This window comes from Telopea speciosissima, chromosome 11 (assembly GCF_018873765.1).
Source record: "Telopea speciosissima isolate NSW1024214 ecotype Mountain lineage chromosome 11, Tspe_v1, whole genome shotgun sequence".
NCBI classification, from domain to species: Eukaryota; Viridiplantae; Streptophyta; class Magnoliopsida; order Proteales; family Proteaceae; genus Telopea; species Telopea speciosissima.
The window spans coordinates 4,812,636-4,829,319 of NC_057926.1; the positions used below are offsets into that span (position 1 = coordinate 4,812,636).

At 37.8% G+C, this 16,684-nt stretch overlaps 1 protein-coding gene across 2 annotated transcripts; it reads left to right on the plus strand.

The window, feature by feature from the left end:
• The first annotated feature begins 939 nt into the window (after nucleotides 1-939).
• On the plus strand, nucleotides 940-15,941 carry LOC122644676 (protein FAR-RED ELONGATED HYPOCOTYL 3-like). Of its 2 annotated transcripts, none has more exons than XM_043838069.1 (4): nucleotides 940-1,250; nucleotides 1,536-1,573; nucleotides 4,654-5,212; nucleotides 15,425-15,941. In XM_043838069.1, the coding sequence occupies exons 3-4, from the start codon at nucleotides 4,661-4,663 to the stop codon at nucleotides 15,638-15,640; spliced, it is 768 nt and encodes a 255-aa protein (XP_043694004.1). In that variant the 5' UTR covers nucleotides 940-1,250; nucleotides 1,536-1,573; nucleotides 4,654-4,660; the 3' UTR covers nucleotides 15,641-15,941. The 2 variants fall into 2 exon arrangements, with proteins under 2 accessions (XP_043694004.1, XP_043694003.1); XM_043838068.1 differs by having other exon boundaries at nucleotides 1,143-1,250; nucleotides 1,435-1,573.
• Nucleotides 15,942-16,684: the final 743 nt, after the last annotated feature.

Genomic DNA, 16,684 nt, shown 5'->3' on the forward strand with positions numbered 1-16,684 from the left:
TTTCAAATGGGGAGGAGAGAGATAGACTTATGGGAGTGTTGGCATAGGCCACAGTGGATAGAGAACTTTCTCCCTAATATATATTATAGGGAGAGAGAATGCAACTTGATCATGTGGCCCTTGCACCAATGCAGGGACCAATGGGAGTGCATGCTCGAACATCCAATATGGGGTGTGGGATTGCCATTTTGCCACTTGTGTCTAGGCGAAGGGAGTGCAACCAAGCGGCCTTCTTTTTCCCTATATTACATAATATATACAACATATCCAACATATCGGATAAATTACACGTCACCCCTTGGTTTTCAAACGAAACTCAGATTACCCCTTGGTTTTTGAAAAAACTCAAATCACCCCCTCTACAGTAACAGTGTTAGTCTGCTATTAGTTTTTGGTGTGAAAGGACTATTTTACCCTTGTACTAAAACATTAGAATTAAATTTACACTATTACCCTTCCTTCATCTTCAACATTGGTCAAAGGTAATTTAGGTATTTAAATTTATTTACTTGGCTGACATCATCACTTAATAGCATAAAACTAACGGTAGGGACTAATTTGTCATATTAGGGTCTAAACCACTGGGTGATTTGAGTTTTTTTTAAACCAGGGGGTGATCTGAGTTTTGTTTGAAAACTAAGGGGTGACGTGTAATTTATCCTATAATATTATATAGTATATAATGTAAAAAGGAAATTTTTTATATATTAATACATTAGAGGGAAAAAACAGAAATGATACCAAAGAGAACCTAAATCAACCAAAAATAGTTTTGTGGGATAATATCATGCACCTTAGACCAAGAGAGAGTGAAATGACTGCCCCGCCCCCATGATGCCATCTCACTTGCTCTTATTGGCCCCACGTACACGTAGGAGCCACGCTCCCCCTTAGAGAACACCGATCAAGTAAAAAAATAAAAAACCTTCGAGAAAGGGTGACCAATGAATAGTCTACAATTGTCTTCCTTGCTCGTCTTACCAGTAGACCGATAGGACCCACCTCTGAGATCTGATAGGCCCCTCATTCTCTCTTTGTCACTCTCTCTTTCTATCCTCTCATCTTTTTTTTTTTTTTTGTTTCTTCGCCCACGGCTTTGATGCTAACCCACCTCTAAACCCCTCTACAAACTGAAATCTCTCTCGGATCCTTGATAGTTCAAACACTTACAAATCACGCTTGGAAGCGAAATCCTACAAAGAATTCAATCGGGCGGGGTAATTCTAAGTTCGGAAAATCGTTTTTGCCTGGTGAGGTTTCTAATAATTTTCTTTTGTTTATTGATTTACGCATCAGTGGCTAAGTTTGCGTGTCGGAAATGAAGAAATGTTAGGGTTTTATATTGTTTGTCGTTTAGATTGTTGATGAGAATACCTCTTTGGTGGATACGCAGTTTTCCCCTTCTTTTGTTTCTTCATTCTGTTAAGACTCAAGAGTACAAAATGTTTTGGCGGTTATATCAGTGGAAGGTTGTCGGGAATGTTTGAAGCTACTGACTTGGGTTTATGTTCGAATCTCTGAACCCATTTGTTCACATAGATATTTGACGGCTTTATCGGGGAACACAGCTCTGGTAAGAACCCACTTCTTCATTTCTTTGTTTCGTGATTTGGCTTTCCGAGAATTTGTTTGATTTGCTGAATTGAGAGCATATTTTTTAGTGGAACAACTTGTTATCAAAGTTTCAGTTTCTTTTGGTTGTTTCTCTGTCTCCTGCCTTTGGTGTTTTGGTGATTGAAGATATAGATTGTAGAATGCCAATAGGATTTGAGAAATTGTTTTCATGCAATTATAGCAGAATCACTGGGTAGTGTTATGCATAATTTGAAAGCCAATTATGATTTTTATTTATTCTCTTCCTACCAAGGATCAAGAGCTCGGTGCGGACACTGGTTTCGACCAGCCAAAAACTGAGATTTCCCAGGTTTCGACAATATCTCGGTCAAAACCTGGTACTTTTTCCAAGACAACTCGAAACCTTGGTTTTGAGGCCCAGAAGTTGTTTTTTTGCCTGATTCTTGTTATACTATCTGTTTTGACATTTTGAACCCAATCCATGCATTAGTTTCACATATATAACACTCAAAATAATACTTGTGGTTTTGACCCATGTTTGATAATGTATTTTGTTCTTGGACATGGTATCGAATAAGGTTTGACTGGAACATAACTCTTTCAATATAAATCAAATTTAAGCAATCCTGGATTTGTTTGAAAGCTTTCCAACAAATCCAAGATTGCTTAAATCTCATTTATATTGAAGTAGTTATGTTCCAGTCAAACTTTATTTGGTGTGAGCGAATTTTGTTTAAAATCGCTCTGAATGGAAAGAGTTTTTAGACATCAAACAAATGAATATTTTACAGTTATTTTGGTTTTTGGCAATGTTTTATCCTATTAAGATTTATAAAATTTTTGGATTTGAGAAAAAAAACCCCAGCATTTAAAAGTTGAAAATTGCACCTACCACCAAAAATCCAACTTTTGCTTTTGAACTGGGGGGTTAACTTTTTATCCTTTTAGAATTTGATTTTTTTAAACTAATTTTATTGGATTCAAATAGGGGTTATTTATGAATAATATCTTGAGTAAACGAAACAGTAAATATAAAAACCTGCAGTTTTGACCGGGTCTTCTAACATGCTTCCTACTATGGGGGAGGAAATGTGAGATGTGTGGCAAAGGGTTTTTGGTGGGCATCACATCGTTACTGAAAGAGGGTAATGACCAAGAAGGGCAGACCAGGAGGGAGCACCTTCAGGTTTCTCTCTTTCTCCCAGGGGAGGATTGGGTTTTCTTCCATCGCCTTTGGGCTTCCTCTCTTCTTGTTTTTATAGATTAGATTTCCCCTTTTTGTTTCTTTTTTTTTTTTATCCCTCTTGTTATTTGACAAGATGATAAGTTTCACCTCAAATCACATGTGGTACCCTCAATTTTGGCTAGCACAAATATTAGTTAGATTCTTAATTGTGCTTGCCAAACTCGACTAAAGGTTTCAGCATGATAATGTGTGAAAACTGAAAAGTATGTTGTTGAACTATTGGCGCAAAAGGGATGGATCTTGATTTTAAAATGTTATTTATGAAGGACTCATGTGGGGACGTGTGATGCTCATGAAAATCTCCTCATAATCCATTGTAGGGGGCAAACAAAGCGTACAATCTAAGCATTCATCGTGATTTATTGCCATTGCTAGAACCTATTTCATTTTATTGGCATTTTAGTGCAAGGTGTCCTTAAGGTAAACGCCCACAAAAAATGTGGAATCTATTGTATGTGCCAGTTGTTGAGGATGTTCAGACACCCACATTAGCCCCTTGTGCAAAGAGATAAGAGAGAAGCATAACTATCTTTGGACATAATGTAGGTGGCCATCCGTAGGACTGCTAAGTGGCATGATTAGATTTATGCCAACTAGGCAAGCATTGTATGATACATGTAGAATGAGTAGCTCCCAGGGGCCTCGATTGATAGCCCCCCCAATAGGCAAAATCAAAGAGTAGGTGTCAAGTGATGTAACGTTAGGATGCCTCAATATCATAGTTCAAAAACTTGTTTCAGTAGGTTATTTCAGTCATACCGCAATTTGTGAAATTTCTCTAAAACAATGCATTTTTTTGCCGTGATTTCGCTAGGCCATTTTAGGGGGAAACAACCGAAATTAGCGAAATTTGCAATCGAAATTTTGACGAAACAATGCATTTTTTTTACAATGTAGACATGATCGAATCTATAGTTCGAAATTTCTTCTTGTTTCGCCATTTCGGGCTGGTCAAAATTTCCGAAATATTTCAAAATTTTTGGCGAAATATGGTATTTTTTTGCCATATTTCGACACTCCATCTCGGTGGGTTTTTGACCATATTAAGGCCTGATACTTCATGTACACCCTTATTTAAGCTAAATAAACATATTTAAACCTTCATATTGCAAAAACTGAATTCAAAGTGGTGTTTTGGGTTTGCACCCTTGATTGACAGTATACAGTTGGACCCTGATGTATAAATAGTTAAATACACATTGTCTAAATACTAAAAGACATAATAAGAAATTTAAACAAAGTAATGAAACAAATTTACGAAATATATCGAAATTTCACGAAATTCGAACAGTTTTTCATTTAGAAATTTACGAAATTTGCCAAAATCTAATCATAATAATTTAATTTTTGTATATGATTAAATTATTTAATTATTTTCTTTTTTATGAATGACTGAAATTTTTGTATTTTATATTTTAAGTGCTTGCATCTATTAATGATAATGTTGTTATACTTATTGACTTTTTTTCTATCTTTGAGCTTAGTATATCTTCTTAATTTCATCATATACTACACTTTTACTGCTTTTTTCGTTTGGTCTAGTCAATTTATTGGTTCTTACATGTTATCAAATGGATTATTCTTTGAATGGTTTTTTCTTTATTTAGGGGCTTTAGTTAGGATGCAAGTTCTTATTTTTCTTTTCAACTACATTCCGTGGCTGTAGTTTGGTGTTCACTGTTAAGAATTCTACATTGTGGCCAAAGAGACCTGGGTTCAACCAGAGCCACAGGTTGATTTTCTCTGTTTTGTTTAATTGTTTTTCAGTTTCTGCTTTTCTTAGGGTATTTGGAGGATTCATTAAGAAATGGTTTTGTGTAATTTTATCGTAGAAGCATAATGGAAAGTATCTTTGGTCAAGGGCTTGATTTAGAAGAGAGCGACAGAGGTTTGGAAGCCGAAACCTTTGATCAGGAAACGACAGAAGATGACCTCTCAAAGGATTTGGAGTTGTGTACGGAAGAAAATAGCCAGATGATGGAACAATCTATTGTAGCATTGCCAAACAATTCCGATGTTCTAGAACCATATGTCGGCATGGAATTCAAATCAAGAGATGAGGCCAGGGAATTTTATGTTGCATATGGAAGGCGTACAGGTTTTACTGTGCGCATTCATCATAATCGACGTTCACGTCTGAACAATCAAGTCATTGGTCAAGATTTTGTTTGCTCAAAAGAAGGCTTTCGTGCAAAAAAGTATGTATACAGAAAGGATAGGGTTCTTCCTCCACCACCAGTTACTAGAGAAGGATGTAATGCAATGTTAAGGCTAGCCCTAAGGGATGGAGTAAAGTGGATAGTCACTAAATTTGTAAAGGAGCACAGCCACAAGCTAATGAGTCCTAGTAAAGTGCCGTGGCGGCGATCAGAAAGGATTCTAATCAGTGAGGTATGTTTGTGACCGATTGTTCAACAGGATGCATATACATCAGTGCATTTCCCCTTTATTTTTTTGAATATCAATTCACCTGTATGTGATGATATACGTTGGTAAAATGGGTGGGGTCAAGCAATTCAAAGAAAGAGCATATTGTACCATATTGTTTCTTATTAGTTGTAAAAAAGGGAAATTTTGAAGAAAACAATTCATTATTAATATGCACTAGACCTTGTATATTTGCTTCAAATTACATGTCTTTGCCATAGATGGAATAATAGAGTAGACATCAACTGATTAAAGATGTTGGGATTTTTTTTTTCATTTAACATCTTTATTTACCTAACTACCTAAGGATTTACATAAAATACTAATACTATTACAATTATCTCTCTGAATCGGAAAATATAATTAGGCGTGTAACAGTAATAGAACCTGAATCTGTACCTGGACATAAGGAAGATAGAAGAGAAGATGAGAGAATGGAGAGAACACTACCCACGGTTTGAGTGAGAACCAAAATACCTCAAATCGTGGGTGGGGGTATGTATACATGTTGATATGAAAATAAGAAATTACAATTAGGGACTGGGTTCACTACTAAATACTATGACTTATGTGTACTTTAACTTAAAGACAGAAATAAGAAATAACATTACAAATATATAGAACTGACACAACTTAACTCTCCCCCTCAAGCTGGAGCATAGATATCACCCATGCCCAGCTTGGAACACCCTTGGAGAAACACATTCCGAAACAGGGCCTTGGTAAACAAATCTCTAAGTTGATCATTAGAACTGACAAACGGAGTGGAAATCAACTTTTTCATCACTGCGTCCCAAATAAAATAAGGGTCTACTTCAATATGTTTGGTTCTCTTATGAAAGACAAGATTACTAGCAATATAAATAGCTGTCTAGTTATCACTTATCACAGAACATGTCCATAGGTTTGCTGATCCGAAAACCAAGCTCCTGAACAAAAGATTTAAGCCACATCAACTCAGCTGCAGTGTGAGCCTTAGCTCTATACTCAGCTTCAGCACTAGAATGGGCTACTATATTTGCTTTTTACTCCTCCATGTAACAAGACTACCTCCGACACAGGTACAATAGCGTATATTAGATCTCTGATCACCATCAGCATCGGAATAACCAACAACATTGGTGTGACCATTATGGCGATAAATAAGACCTTTCCCTGGAGCACCCTTAAGATATTTCATTATACGACTTGTTGCCTCCCAATAAGTTTGCCTAGGTGCCTCTGTAAACCGACTAATCACACCACCAACAAAGGATATATCAGGTCTAGTAACAGTAAGATATATTAGTTTGCCGACAAACCTCCAATATTGATGTTTGTCTGCAAATTCCATGTCATCAGTCGCTCTAAGTTTGACATGGTGATCCATAGGAGTATCTACAGGCTTACAGCCTAACATTCATGTTTCACTTAAAAGGTCAAGGACATACTTCCATTGAGGCAAACTAAGCCCTTTGTTGCTTCGAATGGCCTCAATGCCAAGAAATTATTTGTGAGCTCCCAAATCTTTCATCTGGAAGTGCTGCTATAATTAAGACTTAATTCTGTTCAATCCCAGACAAGGCATTAATAGAGACAACAATATCATCAACATAAACGATCGGCACAATAACTTTGAGTTTTGACGATGAACAAATACTGATTACTGAGTGATCGGAGTAACATTGAGAAAAGCCACAGAAAACAACAATTCTGCTAAATTTATCAAACCATCCTCTCGGGGACTGTTTTAACCTATAAATAACTTTGTTTAGCCCACAAACTTTCTGAGCATTCTCCCCTTGAGCGACATACCCAGGAGGTTTCTCCATATAAACTTCCTCATGTAATTCACCATGCAAAAAGGCATTTCTAGTGTCTAACTGAAAAAGAGGTCAATCAAGGTTAATGGCCAAAAAGATCAAAACTCTCACAGAATTTAGACAAGTAATATGAGAGGTGTCAAAATAGTCAACTTTTATCGGTTTGAGAGTGGCCCTTAGCAACCAAACAAGCTTTGAGGCGCTCAACTGAACCGTCAGGATTATACTTAATGGTAAACACTCAACGACGCCGCACAAGATCCTTACCATCAGCTTCAACAAGAAATAATTTTTGAGAGAAAATGGAAGGGATGCCAAACAGAGCTGAATAATTATAAAATCTAACAGGCATCTGACAAACACACACCAAAGGCCCTAACTCCCTCTTTCCCATCGCAATGCCCAACAACTCTAATGCAAAACTCGACCTTGAACCAGTGAAAACCAGCAGGAGCTCGATTGCAGCAGGATCAAAATAATAAAAAGAACAAAATGAAATAACTAAAACTCTTATATTGCATTTTCTGTTTACATATGAAGGAAGAACATCAAAGGATAGGAATGAAGCAGAAAGGGATATAGAAGGAGGGGTAGGATCAGCTATCCCAGCCCATCATCCTCTCACCCACGGTATCTCACCGTTGCTGCATCTCACAGCTTCATCAATAGCTCTTTTCTCTTCAATCTCTGTCCTCTTCTGCTCAGACACTTATATGCATTTATAATAAAGCAACCCAATCCTAATTTAAGTAAAAAACTAATTAATAAAACCTATAAAATAGAAACTAGACTCCAACTAGGATTCCCAATTAGGATTACAACTCAAATAGGAAATTAAATAAGTGTCTAATAATAAAAATAACATAAAAAATCAACTCCTCTAAGCCGGCAGTTCATATCAGCCCCAAAATACTGTTCACGTGAACAGTAACCCCCCCCCCCCCCCTCTCTTTCTCTTTCTTTTTAGTCTTCTTCATGCTTCGATCTACATCAAACTCCTCCAGGCCTAAAACAAATTCCAAACAAGGAAACAGAAACAAGAATAATTACGAACACCACAGTCCTTTTGATCCAAGTGAAAAATTCTGGTTGCAGGATCATCTACTGCAGACCATACCAAACACAAATTTTATTAACCTTGAACCGGTTTCAGAGTTACTGCTTTGGCCAATTGCATTGTATCTGGATCAACCTCAGAGACACCTATGAGCCCAACATCGTTCCAGATATTCTAAATCTTTTTGGTGCTTATCCTTCACATTGTCCTCTAGCCTCCTTTTGACCAGTCACTGGCCTTGAAATCAGAACACTTGTTGATGAGAGAAGATGACCTAAAGAATTCCACTTTCGGACGTTTCTTTTTAATAATAGGCTTCTCTGACATTAAGGGTCTAATACCTGAAATCAAAGCTAATTCAATGTTCTGTGACAGCCTGACAGGGCTGCCTCCTCAAGTTCAGCTGCCACATACAAGGATGACCCAATGAAGACCCAGATTAATGTAGACTAATCTCAAACCAGAAAAGTCCAGCAGAGAATAGTTCAAACAGGATTGCAGATAAATCAGAATCTGCAGAAACTTATTAACACAGAAAAGAAATTTCAGAACAGCTCAAAATTCTAGTCATGTGGTTTATCTATGAGTAGAATAGACCTACGAAATCTGAAGAAATTCTGACAACAGACCAGGTGTATATAGGGAATTACTAGTATTACTAGGAATGTAAGTAGCATAGCTAGAACTATACGAATGGACTAGAGTTCTTCAGAAGCAGTAACAGAGTTTCAAAGAGAAGGATAGGAGAAACCTCTGTCTCAGTTTATAGCTTAAACAGTGCAGTGAATAAAGAGGATATAGAGATGGAATGCAAGCTGTATATTGGTAGAAAACAGGGGTACTGTAGATTAGAAGAAGTAATAATAAGAAATAGGAGAAGAAGAATAGAAGAAAGGATTTGAGAGATAGCACCTTATTTGCAGTAGGATTCAGAACTGGAAGAAGAAGAAAGCAGTAGGCCAGAAGAAGAGCCTTCACCCATTTTTGCAGAACTCAACAGTTACAAGAACTCTTGGAAAATACTTCAATTTTGTATTCTCAAATCATTTCTACTTGATGAGGGAGGGGCTATCCTTCTATGACCTTTTCAGCTTTCCTAAATTGACTCACAAAATGACTCCTAATCACTCTCTTATACTGGCTTGACGTAATAGATTCAAAACAGAACTTGATACTTACTAATTAGTAACCTAATCTAACTCAAACATTATCTTAACTACTAATTCTGTATGCTAACTTCACCCTACTTTATGGGCTTATAAATTAGGCTCGTTACAATGAAATACAAGAAAATAGAAGGCCCATCCTTTAACTACCCAAAATTTGTTTTCAGTCCGTTGGACTACCACATGCCCCTTGTAGGCCATCTAGTGATCTAGACTTACGTCTAAGCCTCTATATTGGATCAATGTCTAATGCAACTGCATCACAAATGAAATACTCCCAACCTTCTTAGGTACTGAATGATTGCTGGATCCCGGTTCCTCACCATGAGAAGGAAATTTGGCCCTGTTTTGAAGGTCCAAGGAAGTTGAAGCATTGACTCTTCAAGACCAACGATGGGAAGGTTGTGGTCGGACTACCCGCTTCCACTTGTCCCAAAGAGTGTTTTGTTTGGTTGAGAATCTCTATTGGCCTCTTCCTTTGCCACCTCCTTTGCCCCTCAAGAGAAATAGGGACCAACAAATCTATAGATGGTTCCTCATCACAAACACTTGGGCCTGGACCTAATGCTCCGCAGGCATCAGAAGGCAACTCACTAAGGACTTGAAGCCCAAATTGAGCAACCCCTCACCAAAACCGAAAGCCTGCATTTTTCAAGGCCTGTTATATCTGGGACATGCTGATCATATTTTGAGTTATCCCCTAATGGTAAACAATTGAAAGGGGAGTTTTGAATCTCAATCTGAACACTGGATTTTGATCCACACAGGCAAACCACCCCAGGTAATAGAAACTCCACATCTGCTATCTCAACAGGCTGCATAGGGTCTTCATAGTGACCGGCACCCCATGATGGTTGTACTAGTTGGCTTTGGCAGAGTTCTGAAATTGCACATCTTCTGGTCTAGAGGGATTGGACTAACAATGAAGATATCCCCATCTAGATGATAATATCGCCTTTCGTTACTATTTTAATTGGATAGCATACACTGTACACCTCAGCATGCAAAAAACGTTGGCATTTTCTTAGCTTCATTATAGTACACCAAATTTTGAGCAACATCAAGCTAGCCAGATGGTGAAAACAAAAGATAATTCTTCATTAAAGCTATACAAGAATTTTCTATTGCAGATAAAGTTCACTGAACTATGTATATTATTGTGTACATTCATTCTAGACCAGTTTTTGGATATACTTGCATGTGCTTTGCTTGAACTCTATTAGGGGGTCTAGTAACCAGTTATCAGTTATCAATTGAGGACAACTGCTTAGCGAAGTTGTTGGAGTTTGGTGCGGTAGATCCAATCTCCCAGGATGTCTGGTTTCGAGCCTCCTGTCCCTCACCTTATCCCCACCCCAACTTTTAACAACTAGCAACTGCCCCCAAAAAAAATCAGTTATCAATTGCAGTTGGTTGAAACTTTTATATCCTCACTTAGGAACCCTAAAAACTTCCATATCAGACGTTAACATGAGAAAGAAAGAAACCTGCTGATTTTCCAGCCAAATAGGTTGAGCTGGATCCCATTTCCTTGAGGATGAAGATATGGCTTCAGCAACAGAAGGTTCATAGTTAACAAAATTAACTAGGAGGGCGCTACAACACCTCACTTTAGGTATAGCTAGAACTGCCAGGGAGCTTCAACCCCCGTGCCCAACACCCATTGAAAACCTCAGTACAATAATCAATGAGCTTAAATGTTTTGCCTCATTTACAAGCTCATTACAATATACAAATCCCTCTTAATGAACTACAAGTATTCACCTAGGCATTTAATCAAGCATCTAGCCTATGGTGAAATACATACAATGGGATTTGCCAAAAGGGGTTACCTATGCCCGGTGGGTAACCTCCGGAGATGCCGTAGATTGAATGCCTTCAATCACCTTTGAGTGCTCACATACACTGATGCCTCGTCGCCGACAAAGCTTCAACCAATTCGTCCCTTGGGTTACTTGAAGCTTCTCACAAGAGCCAAACCCTAGGTTCTCTTTTCTTCTTCTCCTCTGCTCTTCACAACTCAACCCTGTTCAACTTGTAGGCTTCACCTCAGCATGTGGAGACCTTGAATGAATGTTCTTGAGCAAGCTAAGCATTCTTTGAGCTTTCTTCACCAACCCATGAATGTCTTCTTGAGAGCACAACACCAAATCTTCACTTCAAAGCTTGGAAGCTTCAATAGGACATGGAAGATTGGGGATTCTTGGGTTCAAGCTCTTGGGAGATTTCTCTAACTCTTTCTCCTCTCTGAGTCTCCAATAGCCTTCCCTTCAAGTTAGAAACTCTAATGGACAAATAGGGGTACTTATACCCAAAATACACCCATTTTGGGTCACATTTTGCCATTTTTCGCCATTTAAAAGGTTCTGCTCGACATTTAGAAGCCCCAACTTGACATCGAAATAGGTCATCTCGACATCGAAACTAGCAGATGCACGGTTCCACCAAAACAGCTATATATATCTCATTCATCCAGACTCGGATTGACCTGATTCTGAAGGCATTGGAAAGAAGACTTAAAGATCTACATCGTTTTTGTTTTGATCTTCAACTCAGGTTCAGTGCATGATCCCCAAAAATGAGCTTGAATCTGACTGATGTGCAGAACGAAGCACACAAACCATGTCGGTTGTTCATGCCATAACTTCCAACTTCGATGTCGGATTGATATGAAACTTGAATGATTGGAAAGCTAACTCAAAGATCTTCCTTTCTCATGTTTTGAGATTCCAGAAAATATAGTTGGAGGACACCTCAAGATACCCGTGAAGATGCTGCACCGACACAAGACTGCCTGATGTACATCACAAGTCCATATGTACCCGCAGGAACAAGCCCCAAAACCAGCCCAGCAAGTTTGTGGCATTCGACTGCTGTGAGAGGCAGCCTGGTCTGATGATGTGGCAAGTTTTTTTTGGTTCGATGGAGCATCACCTAAGGCAGCCCCAACCCAGAGAGAAGCATGAAGAAGATAAGAGACCAAGGCAGAAATTAAAAAAAAAAAAGAAATAAAGAAATTACTGGTTACATGAACAGTACCCGAGTTACTTTTCACGTGAACAGAGATTTGGGGGAAGATATGGACAAGTTGGTAGAGATTGAATGCAACTTTGAAGAATTTCTAATTTATTTAGTTTCTATTTAAGTCTCCTTTTGTTTTAGAAGGCTGAAATATAAAGCTTTAGTAGTTTCTAATTCTAGTTAGTTTCTATTTTCAATAAGTTGCCATTGTTTCTAGTTGCTAGGTTTAGTAGTTTCTATTTTCTACCTTCTATTTTGTAAGCTTGCCTAAGCTATTTACAGGCCCCCTATTGCAAGGAAGGATCAGAATTGAATAATAGAATTTTGAGGCCATGCTTGTCATCGGTTATGGGAGATCATTCCCTGTTCAACAGCTGGGATAGCTGTGGGTGAGAGACCCAGGGCTGAGATAGCCCATCTCCTACCCCCTTTATCTTCTTCACCTTTCTTCTTATCCTTTATGTTCTCCTTTTGTATGTAATAGAAAACAGCAATAAAAAAAGAGTTTTTTGGTTATTTAATTTGTTCCTTATCATGTTGATCCTGGCTACAATCGATCTTCCGCTGGTTTCCCTGGTTCGAGGTCGACTTCTGCATTACTACCGTCTTCAATCTTGCATCTCTCCATTCTCCTGAACCACATTCGACATCGAGCCATTCCTTTAAAGTGTCGAACAGCAACTTTTGAATGTCGAGATCATCAGATACATCAGTCTCCATTTCACGTCCTTCACTCGACATCGACGGACTGTAGAGTCTGATGACTCGACATCGAATCTCCTCCTTTCGGTGACAGTTATGGGCAATTGCTCACATCTCCAAATTGCTGAGACTTGGTCTTCTTTTCCTCAAAAGACCACACTGAGCGAGTGTGTTGACCATCAAGAATACGAACATAAGCCCACTGTTCAACTGACCTTCCTGGCTGACTGTGTTAACAACAATGAGAACAACAACACAATGCAAGCTATGTTCAACAAACTCACCAAGTACTCGTGTCTTTCCCACCACTTCAAGCCAGGTCCTCTTCGGCCTTCCATTGTCCTGGTCTTTTAAAAGCTAAAAGATTGACTAACTAGAGGCCAGTTGAAGTAAGTGGATACCTGGTCTATTCTGTGTTGTTGTGTCTTATTAGTGGCATCCTTTACTCCCTGTTGTGATAGTCCTTGTTGTACTCTTTACCTTTTTCTATCGATAAACTTCTCTTATGTATTCGAAAAAGGAAGGGGGCAAAAAGGGAAAATCAGTTAAATATTTAAAAAATTATAGAGGGAGAAGAACCAGATGCTCTGCTCTAATAAAAGAAGGGTAACAAAAAATGGAAACGAATATCTGCAACAATGCAGTCCATATGGGGCCAAAATTTTGTAACAGGTAAGACCCAAGGTGATAATCAGGAGCACAAATAAATAAGTCCAACAGAAAAGAATGCTTAGTTGCTGGACAGAAACAATGATTAGTTCTCAGCTCCAATTCCTTATTCCAGAAGGATTTCTTCATGAAAGGTGTAGTTTTTGTCTCTCTTACCAATCCTGTCTAGGTCGAGTTCCCGATTTCAGTTTTGAATTTACAGTTACAAATCCTAGCAGGACTAGGAGTTCCACCTCTTAAACGAGATCATGGTTTTGAGTTTGGATCTTTTTTCCGAGTGTGTTTAGGTTTATTTAATCAGTTTGAAGTAATTTCAAAATCCAATTAGGCCTATTAGGTTTCAGTTATAGCTAGAGTAGATATTTCTGTACTTCGGTCAATAAAAGAGATCCAAAACAGGTCATGGTGACTACAAGAATTTGCGTTAATAAAGTCATATTTCTTTCAGTATTTTAGCTCTCCAACTGTTTTCTGACTTCTCAGTTTAGAAAGCATTCTTATCCGTTGCTTCTACACTACATTCAAGTGGAGCTGCCACTTGGCAAAATAAATCTTTAAAAATCCTCTAAAGAAATTGGATTATTTTAAAAATTACTGAAAACAAATGCACTTAATGGACTTCATAGCACATGACTGAATCGTCCTAAATGGATCTCTCTCTCTCAACTTCTAAGTTCTCTACTGGTCCTATGTTTCTTTGAATGTTTTTTTTTTTTTTTTTTCTGATTCTATTCTTCCTTGTTATGTCACTCGTCCATCTCAAAATCCTTACTGTAACTGCACTTAACTTTTACGTTATTTGTTTCTTTATCAGTAAACATTCAGTTCCATGCAACATGGATAGTCTTGGGACCATCTTATAGGATTTCCCTTTAGTTTCAATGCTATACATTGATCACACATGACTCTAGTTGTTCCTGTCCATTTCATTCATGCTGCATTAATTCTACGAGCAACATTCTCTTCAATCTCTACCACTCCATTTCTACCAATGAGTGAGGGATTTGGACCAGGGATATGATTGCTTCCGGGTGATCCTCTTGATCTGTCAGAATCAACCAATCGATACAGTTTATTGGTTGTCTGTTGTTGATCCATGCCAATCCCGATTGCTTTTGTTGATTTTGGATAGAGTTAAACTCAGATTGGCCTTTTTTGTGGTAGTATCTTCCTATTTGTGTATAAAATTTTTTATTTATATTTCCTATGCTTACTAGAATGTCTGTTTCTTTTTTTTTAAATGTTTCAGCATGAGTATTTCGAAGCATTCTGATTTTGTTCTCCATAGTTCTTATTTGTTATTTCCTCTCTAGTCTTTATTGACCAAAACCATTTCATTTGCAAATGGAAAGAACCATGAGAACTTCTGAGATAGTATGAGATAACATAGATCACTAGGCATTTAAAAATATGCTCAACTGAAACAGTTGAATCATCAGTTTGTCTTGTATTATGTGGACGTGAGCATGGGAGTCAGAATTGTGTTGGGAAATTTTGATGTATACTGAAGTTGTGACACAGAAAACATCCATTGTCTTGATCGGAAAATACATACAATACTTCTTCCAGCTTCTCAATAAGTACTACACAAGTGCAATTCTAAGTATACAAGGATTTTGATAACATTTTGGTGTGAAAGATTTGATAGCTAGGACCTTTTAAATTGTATAATGGTATCTTCCTCACCAAATAAAATTACACCTTCTAACTTATATGTGTATTTTAACTGCCGTAACATGAGTTCATTCCTTTTTTGCAGGATGAGAAGGATAAAAAAATTCGAGAACTATCACTTGAACTGTACAATGAGAAACGACGATGTCAACGTCGGTGTGCAGCATATCAGGAACAGCTTAATATGATTTTGAAAGATGTTGAAGATCACACCCAACACCTGTCAAGAAGAGTTCAAGACATTGTTCAAAACATAAGAGAAATAGAAGATGAGGAATCAGAGGCTCCTGATCAAAGATGAACACTTGTGCAACTCCTGGGTTTTTTTTTCTTTGGAAGAGTGCAGTACATTGTACACCCATTCCTGCTTCCTAGAGTTTAAAATTTTACATCATTGGTTTGTCTAGGTTTTAGTGTGAATCATTTTATGTACATATTTAAGGCCAGCAAAACATTATTAATAGTCCAATAAAGTAACCATATTGAGGTAATATCCAAATGTAAGTTACAGTGAATATAGGTTGGAGCACCTATAGTCTGTCCTTACCATCTGCAGTTTTAAGTAAAATAAAATGCCTTACTGCATACTGCCTTTACGTGTATGCTTTTCATGAAGCCATTACTCTTTTGCTACTTCATAGGTTGCTATAACTAATATAACTTTTCCATTTGATGTTCACAACCATTGGCTTTATATGATGATTACAAAACAAAGCTTTCAACTCGATGATAATTTGCATTGGATTAGGCTGACAACAATTTGCAACACAATAGTAATTGATGGATAGCTGACTTCAATCTGTTTCCTGTTCATCAAATATCCCTGAGGTTTCTAAAACCATTATGGGGGAAAAAATCCTCTGCAGTGCACTGCAATTCGGGTTTGAGAGCTCGACACGTGGAAGATGTGACATCCAACGGTGCTGAGTTCAAGAAGAAAGGGAAGAAAAAAAAACTGGGTCAATCGATCTCACACTGTTGGATGAAGCATCTTCCACATCTCGAACTCTCAAGCCCAAACTGCACTGCACCGCAAGAAGAGAATTTTAATCCACCATTATGTCAAAGGATTTTCTTAGCTATAATTGACAAGCGAATTTCTGATTGATTTGTGATGGGAGTTTCAACAGTGGCTCTTGTCAAGTTGGATGGGCAGCTGTCATTATTTCTCAAAATCGATTTATTTCTATTTCTATGGATTATAGCTATGCAATGAACGATGAGGAAGCAGAGGCAAGAGGGATGCTTCGTGGGCTACGACAAGCAAGATTGTTGGGGTCACAATTGTTGAAATTTGGATTGATTGCTTGGAATTGCGGGACTAGATGGAAGACAACTCTATTTC